At 44.7% G+C, this 21,174-nt stretch overlaps 4 protein-coding genes and 1 long non-coding RNA gene across 8 annotated transcripts; 3 read left to right on the top strand and 2 right to left on the bottom strand.

Annotated features, from left to right (window-relative positions):
* The first annotated feature begins 399 nt into the window (after nucleotides 1-399).
* On the top strand, nucleotides 400-5,341 carry LOC120661962. Its single transcript, XM_039940995.1, has 3 exons — nucleotides 400-1,701; nucleotides 2,539-4,069; nucleotides 4,160-5,341. Exons 1-3 carry the CDS (start codon nucleotides 1,470-1,472, stop codon nucleotides 4,344-4,346), a joined length of 1,950 nt encoding a protein of 649 aa, XP_039796929.1. The 5' UTR covers nucleotides 400-1,469; the 3' UTR covers nucleotides 4,347-5,341.
* Nucleotides 5,342-6,767: 1,426 nt separating this feature from the next.
* Nucleotides 6,768-8,270, bottom strand: LOC120661960 (chaperone protein DnaJ-like). The gene is made up of 6 exons (XM_039940994.1): nucleotides 8,094-8,270; nucleotides 7,796-7,888; nucleotides 7,445-7,475; nucleotides 7,303-7,338; nucleotides 7,084-7,204; nucleotides 6,768-6,997 (listed from the first exon to the last, which is right to left on the bottom strand). The coding sequence occupies exons 1-6, from the start codon at nucleotides 8,157-8,159 to the stop codon at nucleotides 6,943-6,945; spliced, it is 402 nt and encodes a 133-aa protein (XP_039796928.1). The 5' UTR covers nucleotides 8,160-8,270; the 3' UTR covers nucleotides 6,768-6,942.
* Nucleotides 8,271-8,360: 90 nt separating this feature from the next.
* On the top strand, nucleotides 8,361-14,046 carry LOC120661957 (pentatricopeptide repeat-containing protein At5g48910-like). Its single transcript, XM_039940991.1, has 2 exons — nucleotides 8,361-10,495; nucleotides 13,727-14,046. The coding sequence occupies exon 1, from the start codon at nucleotides 8,457-8,459 to the stop codon at nucleotides 10,290-10,292; it is 1,836 nt and encodes a 611-aa protein (XP_039796925.1). The 5' UTR covers nucleotides 8,361-8,456; the 3' UTR covers nucleotides 10,293-10,495; nucleotides 13,727-14,046.
* On the bottom strand, nucleotides 10,486-16,280 carry LOC120661958 (CBL-interacting protein kinase 21-like). 2 transcript variants are annotated; one of them, XM_039940992.1, is made up of 14 exons: nucleotides 15,811-16,280; nucleotides 15,654-15,716; nucleotides 13,125-13,196; nucleotides 12,889-12,996; nucleotides 12,701-12,781; nucleotides 12,573-12,626; nucleotides 12,323-12,448; nucleotides 12,021-12,230; nucleotides 11,823-11,924; nucleotides 11,383-11,499; nucleotides 11,218-11,289; nucleotides 10,998-11,072; nucleotides 10,735-10,884; nucleotides 10,486-10,688 (listed from the first exon to the last, which is right to left on the bottom strand). In XM_039940992.1, the coding sequence occupies exons 1-13, from the start codon at nucleotides 15,958-15,960 to the stop codon at nucleotides 10,780-10,782; spliced, it is 1,335 nt and encodes a 444-aa protein (XP_039796926.1). In that variant the 5' UTR covers nucleotides 15,961-16,280; the 3' UTR covers nucleotides 10,486-10,688; nucleotides 10,735-10,779. The 2 variants fall into 2 exon arrangements, with proteins under 2 accessions (XP_039796926.1, XP_039796927.1); XM_039940993.1 differs by lacking the exon at nucleotides 13,125-13,196 and having other exon boundaries at nucleotides 15,811-16,269.
* Nucleotides 16,281-16,301: 21 nt separating this feature from the next.
* Nucleotides 16,302-20,548, top strand: LOC120661961. Of its 3 annotated transcripts, XR_005670151.1 has the most exons (5): nucleotides 16,302-17,040; nucleotides 17,205-17,267; nucleotides 18,575-18,635; nucleotides 18,768-18,881; nucleotides 20,227-20,548. It is a non-coding gene; the product is annotated as an uncharacterized LOC120661961 (long non-coding RNA). The 3 variants fall into 3 exon arrangements; XR_005670150.1 differs by having other exon boundaries at nucleotides 18,575-18,881; XR_005670149.1 differs by lacking the exon at nucleotides 20,227-20,548 and having other exon boundaries at nucleotides 18,575-20,218.
* The last annotated feature ends 626 nt before the right edge of the window (nucleotides 20,549-21,174 follow it).

Here is a 21,174-nt window from a genome sequence, read left to right as displayed (position 1 = left end):
TGATGCAATGCAGCGAGTGATCAGTCTTTACATTGAGCCCAGCTCAAGTCCCCGTGATGGAGAAGCACCGCACTGATGTAGGCAGGGATGTCTCAGTCTCAACCAACTTCAGTGACATTTGCGTCACCAGATTATGCTCTGTCTGCTGCACCGGCGCTGTCTGTGTAATGTTATCAGTCCTGTGCCTGGAGGAACAAAGTTCGGTTCCCCAGATAGCAAAGCAAATGCGGAGTGTCACCGGCTCACGCCTCTTTGCATGATGATTGAACATCTGAACTCGACAACTGCCTGTTAAACTACGAAGACGAAAAGCTTGAAACCGAGCATGATCCTTAGTTTGTTTAAGCTCGAAGGTTGCCCCGTCTGTTCAATCAATTACGGCAAAGGGACACAGATACCAATCTCCAAAACAAAAAAGGAAAAAAAAGGGGAAAGAAGATGAGTTCCGTCAGTCACTGAGCAATGGGTCCCAACCACGTGATGTGCACGTGCTGGCACTGGATGAAATAGAAGATTCTGTTCTCCACCCGTGTGAGGTTTGCAGGCTGCAGAAGATCGAAGCTGCAGGGAATGGCACAGTACCAGCAGCCGCGGAAAGCAGATGGCAGCCCCATGACCACGAGCGAAGCAAACCAAACCAGCGAGATGTCGCAACCGGTTTTGCCTTTTGACGCGGCGGCATTGGCTTTGTTTTGCTTTGCTTGTCCCCAGATGTCGCAACTTGTTCCTGCCTAAATGGAAAGTCATCCACTTGCAAATCCATGACTGTACCTCAACATCTTCCATCGATTGATAAATCGAGAAGGTTTGCATATGAAAATGAGATGTGTGTAGATCTCATTTAACAAAGCCTTTGTTCGTTGAAGGACATTTCCTGCTACATTTTTTACAGTAATTTATTGCTTTAATGGATGCGGATGTGTTACCATAATATTTTTTTGTAAGCCTCATTTAGATACTAAGTTAGTGTTTTTTACATGAGTTGAACTATATTAAACATTATATGGCATTCAGAAAAAGATTCGTCAACTGATAAATATTTTTTATCTATATCTAATAAGTGGACAGTAGTCCCCATGAAATATCTTTCCTAAGAAATTTAGAAATACAAATTTAGCCTTGAAACCATTGTAAGGGAGGTAAAATTGAATGAAATTGTCATCTAACTTGAGGATATGAGGATGATATTTAGTATACAAAACCTTCCGTTAGGGAACCTATCACAAAGCTTAAATAAATTTAGTTTGGATGTAAAAACGAGGAAACTAACGTGCCCATATAACAAGCAACTTCTCCATTTGGCAGCAAATTTGTTACGTTTTTTTAACAGAGAAGCGCAATACCTTCCTTCAGGGCCACCTCGACGCCGCCGCCGCCGCCGTCGCAAACCATAATCCCCCCCCCCCCCCCCCCCTCCCCACCAACCCCCCTCTCTGCCGGCGAAGCCGGGGCGGGCGGCGGCGGCGATTATGGGGGAGTACGCAGCGGTGAAGACATCGGTGTGGTGGGACATCGAGAACTGCCATGTCCCCCGCGGCTGCGACCCCCACCTCATCGCCCAGAACATGAGTTCCGCCCTCGCCGCCGCCGGCTACACCGGCCCCATCACCATCTCCGCCTACGGAGACACCAACTGCGTCCCAAACCACGTCCAGCACGCCCTCTCCAGCACCGGCATCGCCCTCAACCACGTCCCCGCAGGTACGGACCCCCCCCCCCCCCCCCCCCCCGCCGTCCCGTACCCCCCAACTAGGCAACCACCCCCAATTGTTCCCTAACTTCTCGTCGCGAGTTGATCCGCTGACCCCTGGCCAATGCATGCGGATTGAGCCGTTCCGATTGCATCTGAACTGGACAGCCTGGTTGCTGGTCTACTCACTCTCGACACTTTGGTCTGCGTCTGTTTGATGGATCTGGTGTGATACTTGAGGATAACTGTGGAAGCTTAGGGTTTGGAAGTTTCCTTATCGGAGATGTTTTTATCTGATGGTATCTAATTTTCTTGACTCGTGGATTATGCTGGGAATGGTGGGGTTGCCGGGTCTGGGTTGGGAAAGTGATTTGATTTAGGTTTTATGATGACTGGTGCAATCGTGGACTCTGCTGTGTTTGTTTGCTATTGTTCGTTGACCTGACTATTGAGTGTATTTACACGGGCTATGTTTTGAATTTTCTAATTATCATGTTTTTTTTTGGCTTTGGCTCACTTTATTTACTCATAGTGTATTTGTTTTATTATCCAGATTTTCTTAGGACTAGTATAGTATTGAACAAATGTTGATTACAGTTACAAGCATGTGCGCTATCTGTCAGTGATGCGATTTTTTAGTCTTATATCTATTGTGAAAGCTACTTTCTTTATGAATGAGTAATGAAAAGTACTGTTTTAATTATCATTCCTATCTGTAAGTATTTCATTCTTGCCATCTGTTTCCAAGTTTAATTTTAACATAGCTTGCATATGGTTCTCTGTTTATTTATGTGATGACTGAATGTTGTCTAATTATTATTTTTTTGTTTTCTTGTAACAAATGGCAGGCATTAAAGATGCAAGTGATAAGAAGATCTTAGTTGACATGTTAATCTGGGCTATTGACAACCCTCCACCAGCAAATTATTTGCTAGTATCAGGTGACCGGGACTTCTCGAATGCCCTTCATAAGCTAGTAATGAGACGGTACAATATTCTACTAGCACAACCTCCAAATGTGTCTCAAGCACTTACTGCTGCTGCAAAACATGTTTGGCTATGGAAAAGCCTTGTGGATGGGGAACCACCATTGACAGAGTCACCATACATAAGTAGCATAGCAAATGGTAGTGTGGATCATTCTGATGCATTGAAGAACATGCTTTCAGATTCTTCAGATGCAACCCCACACAACAGTACACAAGTGCCAAATAGCATTCCGTTTGATCAGCAAAAAGGTGGTAACGGAAAGGGAGAAAAACAATATAAAGTGAGGCAACCTCGGAAAAAACAGTCAGACAATGTATCTAAACCAACAAGGACTGAGGAAAACTCAGTCGGTGGAGTATCTGATAGTTCTAAAGGAAGCACTGCTAGCCAGCCAAATCAATCTCACATGCCATCATCATTACCGAGTTCTGATTTGCAAGATGGGACACAGGCGGATCAGCTGAATACACCAAAAATTCAACCGTCTTCCCTGTCCAAAAAGCCTGTAAAATCTGCTCTTTCTCATCAAAAGAGTGCTCCTCATGACTTTTATCATGGCAAGAAGCCTGGTGTGTCAACCGAGTCTTCGTCTAAAAATGGCACTTCTGATGTTAATAGCCATGGTCATCCAAAGCATCAGAAACCTCAATCCTCTCAGCAACCAAGACCGCAAAATCCAGTGAATCATCGTTCTCATGGTGGATCTGGCTCAAATTCACATAGAAGCAACTCATGTCCAGCACCAGTTGGGCATAATGGTATTCCTACTGCACCATTGCAATCCTGGCCAGGCGGCCCACCTTATGGACCACCAATCAATTATCCTGATATGAGTCAGATGAATATTTCTGAATACCCTAGAGGAATTCATAATAACCAAGGTTTGAATGTCAATTACCATCCAACCAATCCTGGTGCCCCACATATGGTTCAGCCTGGTTACAATGATTATAGTTACAGACCTCCAACTCAGCCTAACATTCCTAGCAACATGCAAAATACTGGATATTGGGGAGCTAATCCAGGATGTCCACAGCCATCTTCGGACCCTCAAGGTCTTGTTAGATATATATTAGGTGCTTTGGAAGTATTGAAGACTGAGAAGATTGCCCCAACAGAACAAAATATAGCAGATTGTATACATTACGGGGATACTAATCTACCAAATTTTGATGTCAAGAAAGCTCTTCAGGTTGCTACGCAGCATCAAGCTGTTGTCATGAAAAAGTTAGGGAAAATGCCATTCTTTCTGGGGAAGAATGAAAATCTCTGGAAATGTGTCAATATAATGGATGATAATGCAAAATACCCAAAAGAAACTCTAGATGATGTTCATACTTTCATATCTTCTGCCCATGGCTATTCTGGGATAAAGAATTCTCAATCTAGGTGAGCCTCCATTACCCAGAAATATGTGTCGAGTTTTCGATACATTCCTTGAGAGCGTGGTTTACTATTGTAATATTTGTTTTCTTGTAGGTATCAAGCTGCTACTATGTTGAAGAAAACATGCCTGAAACATCTTGCCCTTGCTGAAATTCTTCAGGTTCTGAATATCATTATCAATACAAAAAAGTGGTTTGTGCCCCATTCTTCAGGGTGGCAGCCACTGTCCTTTAACATAATAGTGGCTGATGCTACTACAGATGCTAGTGGGAAAGCATAGCATCGGTACATTTGTCTGCTCATCAAATGAGCACTTTGAGGTTCTGGTGGTTGGTGCAAACTGTGTCTGCAGAAGCTAAGTTACATCTGCATTTTGCCAGGTTTAGGGATATTAAGTAGTTCTACACATATCTTGGCAGGATTGAAATAGTAAGTAGTTTTAAGACTTGTTATGTCTTAGAGGGAGTCAGTCTGTCAATACAACATCTGGCCTGTTAAAAGAACTTGTCAGTTAGCCTGGTTGCAGGTAGTCTTATGGGTGATAGTTGCTGTGGTAAGATGATTCTGCAATCGACTATAAAGCGGTTCGGAAGGACTATCACCTTTTGTTCAGGCAGTACATCGGTGCCTGATGCTGGTGGTTATAATGTGCTCTCTTTGTACCTAGATGGTTTAGAAGGCATCCTCAAAATCTGAGTTGATTTCAAGGAAATATTCCATAGTACATTCATTGCTGCTGCTATGAAGCTACTCAATGAAGTCTTGAATTATCATATTGAAGCCCCCCTTTTCTGCATATACTCACTGCAACGAACATGGATAGATGGATCATGTGAAGTTGAGTGAATCCGGATGGCTTTGGATGATTGATCCTATCTGGATTTCTACTTTTGCTGCATGGTAGCGGAGTTTGAAATGCAAACAAACTGCATTCAAGACACTCATGCTATTTGCTGGAAGTATACCTATCGGTGGCTTCCTTTGTTGGGGAAAGGTTTGGAGTAAATGTGAGTGCCTTTCAGCATCTTTTGTTCGCTTCTTCCAACCTTGGGTGGAATCTATATTGTAATGCTGACAGTTCACAAAACTGTGGTGTTACTTGTAAATCTCATTCTGGTTGCTGATTCTGCTCAGCGCTTTGGTTGCCATGTTGCTTGGGTGTAATGGTTGCTCATTTTTGTAATGCTTTGATCACGATGTTACTGGAGATATTACTGCTGTTGCACATATGATCCTTTTTTGCAATAAATAACTCCCTGCAACGCAGAATCACTATGTTTCTGAGAAATGGTGTCATCACTGCATTTTGTTGCTATGCCTGTGCTTCAATATAGCATATGCAATTAACAGGTTTGGGTTCATATATCCCATACACTTGTATTGTAGCTCGCGTTGCCGTTGGGGAGGGTATGGGCAATCTTGCGCTTATCCACACCTTTATCCAGAATTTAATTACCCATTTTATACCCTCTCCAAATTTATCCACATCCAATTATTCATACTCATTGGATAACGGATAATTAATTGGATAAAATTTAAAGCCTCCAGCAACACATCAATATACTTTCATGAATTAAAGCCTCCAGCATCTGATGTATCGTGAGCACGAGGCGCCGCACTTCACCAACTCGCCGGCGGCGCAGTAGTGCCCGCCGCCGCTCCGTCCGCCGGACGCGGACGCGGCGTGCTCGCAGTGGGCGTGTGGCCATGGCGATCGTATCTGCAGGGCACCACGGGGGCCAGCCGCGAGCGGCAGTGGACGGTGTGGCCATGGCGATCGTATCTGCAGGGCACCATGGCGGCCATGCTCTTCATGCTGAGCCGCATTTATTGGCGCTGAGCATCGAGATGCTCTTCATTCTTCCTGCCAAGTACGACCTGCTCCGGCCGGCCGGCAGCATCGAGAGCTCCGAATGACGGATCAGTACCCATTGGCGCTGAGCACCCGTGAACTCATCAATGGTTCCTCTTTATAAAATCCTCCCTCGTCAATGGTTCAGTGCTCTCGTGTCTCTTGCCATCTGCATGCTCTCGTGCTTATTGCCATTGCTTCTCATCCTTATCCCATCCACTCGAGCCTAGGATTTCCCGTTGCAGTATGATGATGTCTGCAGAGGTATCCTAGCTTTGCCTGAGCTCCGCATGGATCTTGCCTGCTTGCACAGGTGTGCACACGGCGAGCGACGCAGTGGGATTGGACGAGCGCGGAAGAGGCGATGGAGACAGGTAAGCTCTTGCACACGAGCCACCAACTGATGACTAACGTTGAAGAAGACGGAGCAACGGGTAGAGACGGGGATACCCTGCCCGTACCCTTTCTTTGACGGGGATACCCATATCCTACCCTTCTATAAATGGGTGTATTATTTTGTGTCCATACCCTACCCGTTTCACCGGGTGTGGATTTGGAGAATGGGTAAGGGTATCCAACGGCAACATGAATTGTAGCAGAGCGAATCATAATTTTGATACTAGTGAAAACCTTCCATCGTCTGAATTTTGAAAGCAGCTTTTTATTAAAGGCACATTTTGACCGTTCCTTTGATCATTGCAGGTAGCAACAATAGTGTATGGGTATATACTGTACAAACATAGTGTCTAGCTGCCATGATACCCCATAGTTAAGCTTAAGCATAAAGAAAGCTTGCACATGAAGCTATTCCAAAACAAAGGTCGATCATTGAAGGTCGCAACAAGAAACTGCAAAGCCAGACAGAAATTTAAAAACCAACACCATATGATTTTACAGCTCTGGAACAACAAAGTCACAAATCACCAAACTGTGCTTTTATTCAGGGTGGGTTGTTTTACATCTGTACAATATAACATGAAACTCTTCTCGCCTATGAATATGGACACAGTACAATGGTCGTCCTCTATGGCAGAAAGGGATTCTGAGAGGAACAGAGTTCCTTTTGCCGTTGATATGCTCTTCATACATCCAGAATGATTTCATCAATTAGGTAAAAAAATAGTGTTAAATAATAACAAAATGGAAAAGAATAAGTGTGGGTTACCTTGAGGCGCTAAAGGCACCAAAAGAAACTGCTGCAAACATTATAAGTATAAATGGGGCTTTAACCAATGCTTTATTTGATCTTCCGCATCCAGTTGGGACACCAGACCGCATAACATGTACTGCGTCAATGATATATCTCATTAGCTTTGCTGCTCAGGGTATGATTACACATTAGCTATAGATGTGTGGGTAATTTTCATCATGCAATCAAGTTTACCTTCCATCCTACTCCCTGATCTTCTTCCTGCAAAAGCTGGATGGGAATTGAGATACAACTCATCAGTCATACCACAGTAAGCACCTTACTGCTTCTAGCAGTTTTTTCGAAGCAAGTAGTGATGAACTGAGTAAGAACGTACCATCCTTCAGACAAGAATATGCTTCGGCTATCTGCAAAGTAGAAGCAGAATTTTTGTAATTAAAGGGGAGGAAAAAGCAAAGCCAGGAATTGGAGTAAAGCCTAACAATTAATATCTATGCGGAACGTGGATTATCGGATTACTTCTCATCTCTGATCAGAAATGCCTTGTGTTGGTCAGTTTAAAGAAGTTGATTGATATCCATGCTCGCTATATAATGCCCAAAATTTAAGTGCAGATGAGAAAGAAGCTAACAATTTCAGTCTCTTTACACGGATTCCACATGAGCGATAACAAGCAAAATTGACAAACATACATGGGATATAAAACTCTGCTAAAACTTTACCTTACCTCCTTGAATTTTGACTCGGCCTGAGATTTCAGATGCGTTGGGACACGATCGGGATGAGACTCCATGACCATTCTTCTATACGCAGCCTTTACCTGCATCAGAAGGACGAAGAGTGTATAGAAAAAAAATTCGGAAGCGTACAGGCAAAATCTCCTCAACCTTTACCCGTTTTGACCAGAATTAGCTCAGAAATTGGCGCTGCGGAGCAACGACTAGGGAAACCTGGAGCAGTCCAGGCTAAATCGCGTTTGCGGGGTAAAAGCGACTCAGCGAGACACATGGGAATCAAGGGCGGACCTCGGAAGGGGACGGCCGGGAGTAGGGAGGGAAGCCCAGGAGCTCCATGGCCTCGCTGCTCCTCATCGTGCCGCGCCGACCCCGTCTCCTGCGGCGGCGGCGGCGGCGGCGGCGAGGCGCTGCCCGGTAGGTGTCAGGTCGGTGGAGAAGGCTCGCGAGTCGCGCACGAGCACGAATCGGGCGGCGAGATCCTCTCGACGTGCTTCGCTGCCCCCCGGACGCCTCGGTGGCATCTCAGCAGCCGTCAGATCTCGTAAGCCGATCCGACGGCCAGAATCCTTCCTGCAACTCTGAGCAGCAGGAAGCCAGCAAGCGCGCCGCCGCAGCAAACTCGACGCCTCGCGACGCCAGCTCTCTCGCGCGATGCTCGCACGGCGCGGCGCAGCGGCGGCGGCGCGGCCGGAGCATCTGGCCGCGCACGCGCACCTCGTCAAGTCGGCGTCCCCGGACGCGTTCCTCGTCACCACCGCGATGCGCGGCTACCTCCGCGCGTGCCTCCCGCTGCAAGCCCTCCTCCTACTCCGCTCGCTGCTCCCGCGGGCCCCTCGCTTGCTCGGCAACTCCTTCTCCCTCTCACTCGCGCTGCAGGCCACCGCCGCAGTCTCTGGCTCCGAGCCCGCCACGCTTGGCTGCGGCCTCGGCTCCGCGTCCCTCCACGCGTGCGCGTTCAAGTCCGGCTTCGCAGCTGCTGACCTCTTCGTGCGCACTGCGCTCGTAGAGGCCTACGCCAAGGCGGGTCGCGCGGACCTCGCGCGCGCCGCGTTCGACGAGGCGCCACGCCGGGACGTGTTCCTCACCAACGTCATGCTCGCGGCCTACGTTGCGCGCGGTGAGGTTGCGGAGGCGAGAAAGGTGTTCGACGGAATGCGGGACAGAGACTTGGTCTCATGGAACACGATGATCCACGGGTATGCGGTGAAGGGGGAGGTCTCCATGGCAAGGGAGATATTCGATGGGATGGAGAACAGAGATGCCTTCTCCTGGAGCTCGATGATGTCAGCATACGCCAAAGCCCAGAGGTCCAAGGAGGTGTTGGAGCTGTGGCAAGAGATGCGCACGGCCCATGTCTCCCCAGACGGCATCACCATGGTGAGCGTGCTCTCGGCATGCGGCCACATGGGGGCGCTGGCCGTTGGTGCAGAGGTGCATCAGTTTGTGGAGAGCAACGGGATCGAGGTGGATGTCAAGCTTGGAACTGCTCTGATCGACATGTATGCCAAGTGCGGTGACATCGAGAATTCACTGAGAGTGTTCCACTCAATGCCAGCAAAGGATGTGGTGACTTGGAGCTCGATGATCATCGGGTTGGCCAATCATGGGCTTGGACATGATGCTCTCAGCTTGTTCTCAAGGATGATATCCCAAGGACTGCAACCAAATGATATTACCTTCATTGGAGTTCTTATAGCCTGCACTCATCTTGGTCTCGTGAGCGATGGCAAGAAGTATTTCAGCTCAATGAGTGTAGTGCACGGTGTAGCACCAAAAGTTGAGCACTATGGATGCATGGTCGATCTTTTAGGGAGATCAGGTCATATTGAGGAGGCAAGGCAGCTCATCAGTGACATGCCATTTGAGCCAGATGCAGTAATATGGAGGGCACTTCTTGGGGCTTGTCGCATCTATAAGAATGTAGAAGTTGCAGAGGAAGCTATGGCTAAACTGCGACTATTGGATCCTCATGCCGATGGGCACTACGTCTTACTGTCAAACATATATGCACAAGCAAATTCATGGGAAGGTGTTGCCGAGATGAGGATGATGCTTAGAAGGGAGAACATTCAGAGAATTCCTGGAAGAAGCTCAATTGAGTGGCAGAACACAATTCATGAGTTTGTTTCTGGCGATAGATCACATCCAAGGTCCAAGGAGATCTATGAAATATTGGAAGAGATGATGGATCGCTTGAGACAAGCTGGATATAGACCAATGACAGGCTTAGTGTTGCAAGACATTGATGAACAATCTAAGGAGCGTGCATTGGCTGAACATAGTGAGAAGCTGGCCATTGCTTTTGGTCTGCTAACCACCCCTGCAAGGTCAACTCTCCGAATAACAAAGAATCTTAGAACTTGTGAAGACTGCCATTCAGCTATTAAGCTTATTTCCTTGGTATACAATCGCAAGTTGATCATTAGAGACCGTAACCGTTTCCACCATTTCAGTGAAGGACAATGCTCATGCAAGGACTACTGGTGAAGTTGCAAACTTGTACCAAAGGGGTTTTTATCTTATATTCATGAGCTTGAGAGTTGTTCCTTTAGTTGAACACGCATCTGAAAGGATTTCATTCAAAGAACAACATATCATACTCTCCTTCTTGAGTCGTGAAAATCGTCAGGGGCTTCAGAATCAAAGAATCTTACATTCATTTATCAATATGTAAGAGAAATAGAGACCAGGTAACTCTGAAACTCATATATGTATAGTTTACTTGTTTACATCATATTATTGCTTAGGAGGAGTTCCATACATGTCAGTTGCCAATTTGACGTAATCTAAGCCTCTTAAGGCTAGATTCATGAAAAAAGGCGTAAGAGAGCACATTTGTAATAGGTGCATGGACAATATACTGTTTAAAATTCAGTATATTGTAATAGGTGCATGGGAAAAAAGGCTATGTTGTTGTTTTTGTTGTTGTTTGCGTTAGTTTCTGTCTACAGCCTAGTTAGTAAGGGGCTCTTTGTTAGAAGCTACTATTATATCTAACTATTTCTTGTTTGATAGAATCTTGCTTTAGGAGTTGCTGGCTTTTGCATATTCCCAAGTCCTCTGAAAGCGTCTCACACAACTGCATCATTGAAACAAGATGACAGACATAAATCAAATATTTGCTAAAAATGAAATGACTAGGAACAAAACCAAGCCTTTCAAATACAGAATCATCAAGGGAGGGAGCAATACCTTTCTGTACAGGGAGCAGTCTCCAGATGACTTCTTTAGCTCGACAACATAAAGAGATTCATTTATCTCAAACACCTGGAATTGTAATACCAAAATGTTCAGAATAGGAAGTTCAAGTAGAAATATCATAAAAAAGAAACAAGAAATGTCTAATAGGAACACACTATAAATCTTCATTAATTTATATCTAAATTATGAATCTGTTATGTACTATAAATACCTCTGCAGAAACTAATAATGATTCTAGCCCTCTGGAATTTGCTGGTCCCTTGCAATCTTGGATCACTTTTAGCTGCATGACATGATATACGATTTTCAGCATCCTGATTCTGAACACATAGAGCTGGAAGTCCGTTGACACTTGACACTATAGGAGTTCACTTACCTTGCCATTGCTCTTATGTACTTGCAACCCCATTTTTCTGACAATGCTCTCAATCTTCTCAAATAAATAAGCCGGGGAATGATTTGATGCAAATCTGATTTTCCTTTCCGAAGCATCCTGCAGTGCAAGCCACATGCCTGACTTTAGTGGAAGGTCATAACAATAATGAAAAACATCTACATCTTTAGAGTTTAACAGTATCAATGCCCAATAAAGACACGTAGACAACTAAGGGAAGGTAGGCTTTGTCAATTTCTGGTCCCTGAATGCTATTTTTTTTCCATGCATTTCTTTAGCATTTTACCATCTCAATTGGGACCCTTCCAACTTAGAATTTGCTTCGTATGTTGGTCTTGAACTTAGTTTAAATTAAGTATCTATAACATGTGGGGAAATTAGAACACACTAAATAATTAATTGAAACAAATGTTTGAACTAACCTCTTTCTCAAAAAATCCGGATAAATCAAGGCAGGAGGACATCCCAATGAGCTGGAAAGCATTGATTTGGTTGATTGCTATGTTGCCTTGAATGCCATTATGCTTCATGAAATACAGACATATTTCAGGACTTTACCATTCTGCTAAAAGCCTAAAACCATGCTATTATAAAATGTAAGTACAGCTCACATAGGTTACCTCAGTCATATTTAGGCTGCCTTCAGACATACTGATATCTTCATCATCATTAAATGGCACAGCAGGAGCATAACCTTGCTTGAACCAATTGTGTGCCCTTATTCCATCCAAGTCTATGCGGGTAATAGGGTTAGGATCCAGAATTTTCCGCAGTATATCTTGGGCACCTTGTGAGAGCCATTTTGGAATGTGAGCATTCCCCTTCAGAATCTGAGAACAAATAAATATCACACTGAGATATGGCTGCATCAAATGAAATTAACCAAACATTTTTCTGTAATGCTTCATTCCTTCCTTTATACCTTCTGGTAAAGGACAACCATGTTTTGGTCATCAAATGGAAGATTCCCTGTAAGCATTACGTACAGAATCACACCACAGGACCATATGTCAGACATCGAGCCATCATAACCTTTGTTCAGAAGGACCTAAAAATACAATGTTAGGGATTCCCTCTTCCTTGTGCACCAAGCAGAACTGAAGTAGATAGTAATGATTGAACCATGCATCCTAGGAGGCTCAATACCAGAACAAAGAATGCTTAATGCTTACCTCAGGGGCTACGTAGTTAGGGCTGCCACATGTAGTATGCAACAAACCATCTTTCTGGAAAAAGAGCCTTCATTTTAGGCACAAACAAAATGATTCAGATTGATTTGACGTCCAAGACAATGCTGTACCCGTTGATTTTGCGGAAGTGCACTTAGTCCGAAATCAGAAACCTTTATGTTTCCTTTTGCATCAACAAGGACATTCTCAGGCTGCAGAAGGTTCAGAAGAAAGGTATCAGTGATGTAATCTGTTTACCATTTCCATCATTGCATGGTACCAGAAAATGTGCAGTCTCAAAAGCTAGGCTAGTGATTACCTTCAGGTCCCTATGGTAGACCCCCTTCTCGTGGCAATAGCCTATGGCATCCATTAGCTGCTGGAATAGTTTTCTCCCTTCCTTCTCTGTCAGCTTACCCTTCAATGCCTGCATGCATCAAACATTGAGTTCGATATACTCCTACATCAGAAACCCTTTGCTATTGAAGAATTTACTTCATGGGTTCACAAAGCATGTGGCGTAACTAGTTTACAGTTAAGGGGCAGAATCCTTACGATTTTATCAAATAGTTCTCCTCCATTTACATACTCAAGGACCATGTATATTTTTGTTTTGCTTGCTGAAACCTGCACAAGAAAATCTTAAATAAAGGTTAAGTCCATTTCTGAAACGAATGGATCAGTTCGATATTCTCACACAACTTTATACTTTAGCCTATGTGCCATTTTTAGCATAGACCAGTAGACCACTGCTCGGTGTAACCCTTGTCAATAAAGCATGCCCTTATCTACCCTTTCCCCCTTGTTATAACAATGGACTTGCTTAGAACAGCCTTTTCTAACCTACATAGCTTTTGGGGCTTCGTCTATCTAAAATATACGCCAAGTCACTACCACCTTAGTCTGCAGGCAATTACCAAAGCCGGTAGGCATCGTTTTTTAATACGTATTTCTCTAGCAGGAAGCAAAAGCCTGACGTGGACATCACCCACACATGAAATCAGTCAGTGAACCAAACACATTCGTTTGCTACTCTGATTTGCACTTCACCTATGAATTATTGAATGAAATTCCTAGCGATGTGGGAACCACAATCCTTGAAGATGCATATGTGGAACAGTGGGCTCATGCTGTGCAGCCTTTCTTTTGCCTTGCAGGACCGAAAGCTGCCTGAAGAAATGCAGAGAGGATGAGTACTGGATGACGCAGTGCATCCAATTATTGGGACCGTGCACGCCACCTCTACAAGCGAAAAGCCATTTTATCCACTCGGTGGCTTCCGGATTTCGTAGAGGTAACCAGGCAAAGAGCATCAACCCCCAAGACAAGACAACTCTGTCGCTATCTCGTTCATCGGTGTGGCGTGCTGGGAGTAGGGTTGAAAACGGTCGGAATCGGTCGGGATAACCCCGTTACCGTTTTCACTTTTACATTTTAATACGAAAGCGATATCGAAAACGAACAAGTCGAACACGAATACGAATACGGACTCACGGTATATCGAAAACGAACCAATTCGAACGGATAAGTGTCGAAAGCGAACGGTCTACAGAAAGGTAAAACGGAAACACCGACCCGTACGATCGTGCCCAGTCATCCAACAAACTCGACATGAGTACATAAAAATACATAGACAAATGACGGTACATAGTCACAACCACAACTCACAACCGGAGGAGGGGCTGGCGACGACCGAGGACGATTGGACACCGGAGTCGAGGCCTCAGGGGACAAGAGCCAGAGAGGCGGCTGGCGATGGTAAGTGGAGGGAGAGGCGGAGAGAGGCAGCGGGCGAGGGAGGGAGGCGGGGACATCAAGGCCTAAGGGGTTGGGTTTGAAACTGGTTAGGCTTAAGCTGAAAAAACGGTATATCCCGAATTAGTGAAAACGGGATATCCCGATCAAATACGAGAAATACGAAAATGATCGGAATATAGGTCAAACCGTTTCCGTCCCGTTTTCGAATTTGACATCCCGTATTTCGTATTGATTTCGAATTTGTCCGAAAATATGAAAACGGATCGGTAAAATGTAGAAATCGGAACGGAACGGAACGGGGTTTATCCCGACCGTTTTCAACCCTAGCTGGGAGTAGCAGACGCATTCCAGACGCCATCGGATCATCAGGCCTGACGGCTGGGATCTCACGTGACCCCCGTGGTGTTGAGAGTCCTCACACGATGATCTCATTGTCTACACTCTACGACAGCACCCAATCGTCAGCAGATTTGGAGGATCTGAGACGTGACATCCCGGAGGTTTGTTTCGTTGCGGGATCTTTTCCTTGAATTATTATACGGCTATAAGTCTGCCGCACCAACTGGAAACAGAGCCGGGGAAATAAAATGGATTATTGAAATGAAATAAAAATAAGAAGCACGAGGACAGAAACCATTCTTTTTTTTCTTGGAAACGACAGAAACCATTCTTGGAATGCAACAGGAGCGGAGTCTGTGTTGGGCAGTTGAGCTTAGGCTCTGTTTGGTTTTCTTTAAAACCGGTTGGAATGGGGTGGAACGAAGGGGATTGAAGAAAACTGAACAGGGCTTTTGGTTTGGTGATTGGGTCAGGTGGGTGGAAATTTTGTACTTAGGCAGCAGGTCCTTTCGGGCGTCCCGCGTCAATTTGTTTCGTTGTTTGCAAGGATGTCCAAGTCAAGGAAAGGAAACTGAAAGGAACACTGTTTTTATAATTCTAAATCTATGGAGACTAAACTTATTCAAAGAAGGCTCTCTGCTTATTTTTTTTGGGCAGAAAATTCAAAGAAGAGTGGAGGACTGAGCTGCAGCCTGATTTTTCTATTTGGCCGCAGCCTCGAGGTCCACACGCAACTCGTACAAGTTCAACGGCAAGGCAGCTGTTTTTTTTTTAAGAAAGCACGGCAGCTGCTTGCTTGCCATCAGCCACGAACGCAATTCAATTGCCCAAACTACCCATCCCCTTCGTCCTCCTCCAAGAACATTTCTTTAGTCAACTCAGCAGGAAAGGAAACAGCATGGAATCAAGAAACGGACATGAATTCAGAGAGAGAGGAAAATGGAGGAGGATTTGGAGAGGGCAGAGGAAGATGCGATGGAGCTTCACCTCGTACAGCCGGACGACGTTGGGGTGCTTGAGCAGCTTCAGCGTGGCGATCTCCCTCTTTATCTGCACCGTCCATCCCAGCACCAGAACAATCGACCTTTGATGAGCAAGAGGAAATCGATCGCCATCGATCAGAATCAGATGGACACGCACGCACCTGCTCGTCGATCTTCATGGCGAGGATGCGCTGGCGGTCGAGGATCTTGATGGCGAAGGCGCGGCCCGTCTCGGCGTGCCGCGCCAGCTTCACCTTGCCGAAGTGGCCCTCCCCGAGCCTCCGCCCCATCTCGTACTTCCCCATCAGCATTCCACCGCCGCCCGCCGTCGCGCCCCTCCGGTTGCGCCCGCCCGCCGCCGTAGTACCAACGGGCGTCGACGCCGGAGTTAGCTGCCGCCGGCCGGGCCCGCGGCTCTCGGCGGCTGGAAGAGCCGAGGTTCGAAAACGCTCTCTCGCGCGCGCGGTGAACTTGAGGCTCTGCGGCCCCCGGCCCTCGGCAAGTGGAAGCGTCGAGACGTCGAGCTCGCGGGCGCGCCGTGGACTGGAGGCTGACCGGCCGGCGTAACGTTAGGTGGGGGAGGGGGACTTGTCGACTTGGGGAGCTAGCTCCTGCTGGGAGGGATATGGAGGGAGGGAAGCTTGCGGCGTCGAGCCGAGCGGGTTTATACCGGTAGATGGATGGCGATTGGCGAGGCACCGGTGTGTGTTTGTGTGTCCGCCGGGTAGGGGACGGCGACTGGGCCCCGCCTCTCACTATTTTTTTTAGCGTGCGTGTACTAGTATTTTATTTATTCGTTTTTCCCCTTTTATTTATTGGTAATGACTTCTCTACAAACCGCCGTAATTTCGTTCGATCGTACAGCACCCATCCGCATGCGTGACCCGGGGAACATTATGTATCACCTGCTCTATTTTCCTTCACCCACCCCATCGGCTCTCTCTCCTCTCTCCACCACGGAACATTATCTCCTCACCTTCGTTCTTTATTTTGCTTCCCGCACAGCACCAGCCCTCTCTCTCTAATGCCGCGGCACATCCTGGTGGCGGTAGCAGCGGCGCGGGCATGTGGCGCAGCGAATCTGCTCCCCGCATCGCCTCCCCAACCTTCCATCCTCTACACGTTGGCCCCTTGCCGGCCTTGATCTGCTCCCATGGCCGGGCGTCTAGGTGCGGCTCTGGTTGCGCTCGTGCTCGGGTCTCGTGGGGCTTATCCGCAGCGGCGCGACGCGGCCGTGACGGCAGATACAAGCGTGGTGGATTTGTGCCGACGATGAGGTGTAGGGTCACGACCCACGAATGAGGCTGTGAACAGGAGCGGCGGGTACCGGCGCACCATGCGCCCATGTACATGGAGGATGGGGCACTGCTCTTTCACACATCAGCGTCGAGGTATATACCTCCCTCATCTCTCTCTAATTTCCCCCAATTTGATTTGGTCTCAATTCTAGGGTTTGGGTTGGAAATGGGTGTCGTTCCTGGGTTCATCTACCGGGATTGGATATCCTCAGGATTTTGGGTTCTAATCCCCTTTGACTTAGTTTTTTTTTCTTCAGAATCAGGTGTGTGTAGTTTGTTGACAAGCGGAGGACTCCCTGCACAGGAAAGAGCGCGCAAAGGTGAGTCAACTGGATCCCCCCTCCTTAATTTAGCAAGCTTTTTGTGATTGTTGCACTTAGGTTTTTTTTTACATTTTTGTCTATGGTTGGTTGGGGAGGGGGGAGGATATATTGGGTTGAATGATAGTGATGATGAAATAGCTTTGTACTGTTGAAGAATGTTATACTGTGTATAGCTCTTTAAACCATATTAGCTCTTCTGGTTAACAAAATGTTTGGGTTCATATGTTGTGACTTTTTTTACCGAGTATATTTTGAGTGTTTTTTGTTTTGATCCTTTGATGTTGTGTGCAAAGTTTTGTAGTTAGCAAAAGGCTCCCTAGTAGAGGAAAAAGCATGCAAAGTTCAGCCAAATCGGATCCAAATATGATTCTCATGTTGGCAATAAAAATGAATTTGTTCAGGAAATAATTAAAAAGGGTTTTGTATTATCCAAAACAATATACTTCACTGTTTCTGATTAGGCCATAATATGATTCTGTACCATACAAAATAGTTTACTTGATTAGGCAATATTTAATTTATAGTTTTATAATTTATTTTTCGTTGGCTGCCTATCATTGGTATTTATCACATAGTATGTGATTGGACGGGAGCTAGTATGTTTATTTTTAGACATGCCCTCGTTTCATCATCAGAATGATAGCTTAACTAAATGATAGCCATGATGAGACAGTTTGGATACGATAGCTAAATAGTGATTTTTATTGGGGAGGGGCTGTAGCAGGGATACTATAGCTTGGATATTTTGCATGTGCAGAAATCTCATAGTTGCTTTTTTAATTGTATATACCTCTAGGGTGTAGACAAGACTTTTTTAGTATATTTTTGTGATTCGCCTGATAACCTGACCAATGCGATTCAAATAACCATACCTAGCATTTTCCATGCAGGCAACATCATCATTTATTGGATATCATGTAGGCAACCTATGCTAAATGAACATGCAAATTATTCATTTTAGTTTAGCATTTTTTGTGTTATGATTTAGCATTTCTATGTGTATATTTCTCCAAGTGAAATGGACATCTCACTAGTATTACTAGAAGCATTTCAGCATTTTTCCAGTGGGCAACTTAGTGCATTTATCCAGATAATAATGGTTAAGAATATGGCAAACTCAGTGTATTTTATCTGGGCAATTCTTCTGATTTTTCAGATATGCAACTCAATATATGTATTCAAGCTATAATGTGTTAACGACTAGGCATAATAATGCAAGTCTTTAAGCAGTTTTTATCTCTCATGCCACATTGTATTTCCACTTGTAAGTTCTATAATCAAACCATTGTTTTGCTGGTATCCAGCTAGAAAGAAGGAAGGATCGAGGAGGCTGGTGCAGATCTTTCAAGTGCATGACGTGCGCAAGTAATTTCATTCCATTTCTCTCTCTATTTCTCTCACAGCCCACTTTGCATCGTTTCTAATTCCCCTATCCATTTTTGATGCACGATGGCGATGAGTTAGCAACTAGTTTCCTTCAACTATTGCAAATTACAGCTCTTAGGCTGGTGAGTAACTCTATCCCGTCAGATTGCAGCTCTTAGGATGGCGATGCGCTGTTGAACAGATTGCAGCTCTTTGGCGCATATCCAATCCCGTCATGGCTATTAGGTGCACAAACAATTTAATCCATTTTCTCATCCATAGCCCTCCCGACCCTCTCAAATGCCCTTGAGCATACCTTTTTTGCAAATCGAGCACTTATCTATGCTCATCATATTTTTGCATAGTACTGGAGATGAAAAATCTGAACTGAACAAGTATCTGATATAGATCATGGTGCACATAATGTGTTTTAGATTCTCCATGAATCGCATGTGATGCATATAATGTGTTTTAGATTCAATACTTTCAACTAATATACAATCTAGACAAAAATTCCTAGGTCATTTTTACAGATCTCAATTGATCATATAGGCTAGACCCCTAAAAGCAATTCAAAGATGACTTTTTTAGCTTTGGATGAATTTTAGATCAGGTAGATTTCTGTTCAGTAAATGAACAAGCAATTTATTTATTCTCAGTTTTGGCATGTGTGTGTTCTGACTTTAGCATTTTTTTCATATTACGACGTTTAGCCATTTTGGATATGCTTATCAATTTTTAAGTAAATAGTCACATTTAGTTTAGTATTTTGTGTTCTAATATAGCATCTTTTATGTTCTAATTACCTGCCTACTGATTCAAAGTCTTGCTTAGTTCTAGGTTCCAGAGGAGGCGTGAAGGCTTGTTTTCAATATGTTTAGATGACAGTCACTTTTTTGGTTCATAATGCATTATGACATCTAGCTCTAGCATTATGTGTTCTCCACTGCATGCATGGATTACAGTACTAGCTAGTCATATCTTGATAGGGGCTGTTTGAGGGTAGAATAAATGTTTTGCTTCATACGTTCCTACATTGACTCCTAGAAAATCATAGTTAAATTCTAGTAGGAGTTCATTTAAATACATAACCCTTCAGATTCTATTTTTTCACCTACAATTTAGTAAGCAAAACAATGTTATTCAGCAAGCAAATTAGGGGACTATAGCAGGCAAATAGGTGCTATGTAACTAGCAAACAACAAATGCATTCAAGACTAGCATTTGATCACAAAATGGGGGGGATTGTATAATTAAATTGGTAAACCAGTGATTTGCAGTAAGCAAAACAAGTAAATTAATTGACATTTTTTCTCAGCATATTCATGCACTTATGTTGGAGTTCAGTAGTGAAATCTTGCAATTTTTTACTACATCTCTTTTTTCTCTTATGTGGTTGTCACTACATGGAACCTTTTTACTGTCTGCTAGAGAGGAGTTACCTTGTGTAGTTAGTCTTGTGCAATTTCTTCATGCAATAATTTATTCATATAAAGGCATAACAGAGTACTTTGTGTAAGCAATTTTCACGACATTACTACTAGAATCCACAAAAGTAACATGCTGTTTTTCCCCCAACTACATTTTGCAGCTTCAATACAAAGGACCTTTTGGTGGGGTGTTTGGGGGTGGAGAGGGACCAACAGCTTGTAGGTGTAGTATGGGTGCATGATCAAGCAAGTTCTATTTTGGATAGATGACAACTATTTGTTGCAACATTGTACTGGTTGAGATTCTATTTCTCTTGGGGAAAGGGGGAGTTGCTGGGGACTGGGGAGCAAAACTAAAATCACTGCAGATGAACGCAAAAACTAGATCTGTAGAAGCATTTTTCTCTTTGGAAAGTGGTGAAGATGTACTTACTCCTGGTGTAGACAGTCAATTTTATGGCCCTGTTTTCGTTTTCCTTCGCATCTGCTTGAGCATTTTTTTCTTTGGTTGATGTTGTCGGCGGATGGAATTTAGCAGTTTTTAAGCTTCTTTCTCAGTCTGGCGGCAACGGGTATGAGGGATCCAGCTAATTTATCTTGCGGGCAGGTTCATTGTGCAGGGAAGAAACAGGGCACACAAGTTAGTGGATGCCTGGCGGGGCCCAGGTAGGAAAGCGACAGTTGTACTTTTTTCAAAAATAGAGCGGCCGTACGGAAGACTGGTTTTACGGCCGGCCGTAATATAGCTGGGTCCTTATTTATTTATGAGGAAACTGCTCCGGATCATGAGCAAACTGCTCCATGATTTGGAGGATCGGAGGCATAATCATTTTTTATGTTTGTGTAATTCTTTTATAAGAGTTAGTTTGTGTATAAAGTTGGTTTTATTTCGCTAGTGTAGAGGTTGTGGATCGGTCAATTTCCTAGATAATGCGAAAACGTGGATAGGATGAGCTTACGTAATGGAAAAAAGTTACGGCTTCAAATTCCTCCAAAGAGAGGCATCAGTCCGTAATTATTAGAATCACATCCGGAGTTTAAATCATATTGTGTTTAAAACTGATGACCAATACGCAAAACAAAGGATCATCCGTAGGATGCCAAGAACT

The sequence above is a fragment of the Panicum virgatum genome, chromosome 2N (genome assembly GCF_016808335.1).
Source record: "Panicum virgatum strain AP13 chromosome 2N, P.virgatum_v5, whole genome shotgun sequence".
Classification (NCBI taxonomy): Eukaryota; Viridiplantae; Streptophyta; class Magnoliopsida; order Poales; family Poaceae; genus Panicum; species Panicum virgatum.
Note: the sequence above shows the minus strand (reverse complement) of the source record. Positions and strands in the feature narration are given on the sequence as shown.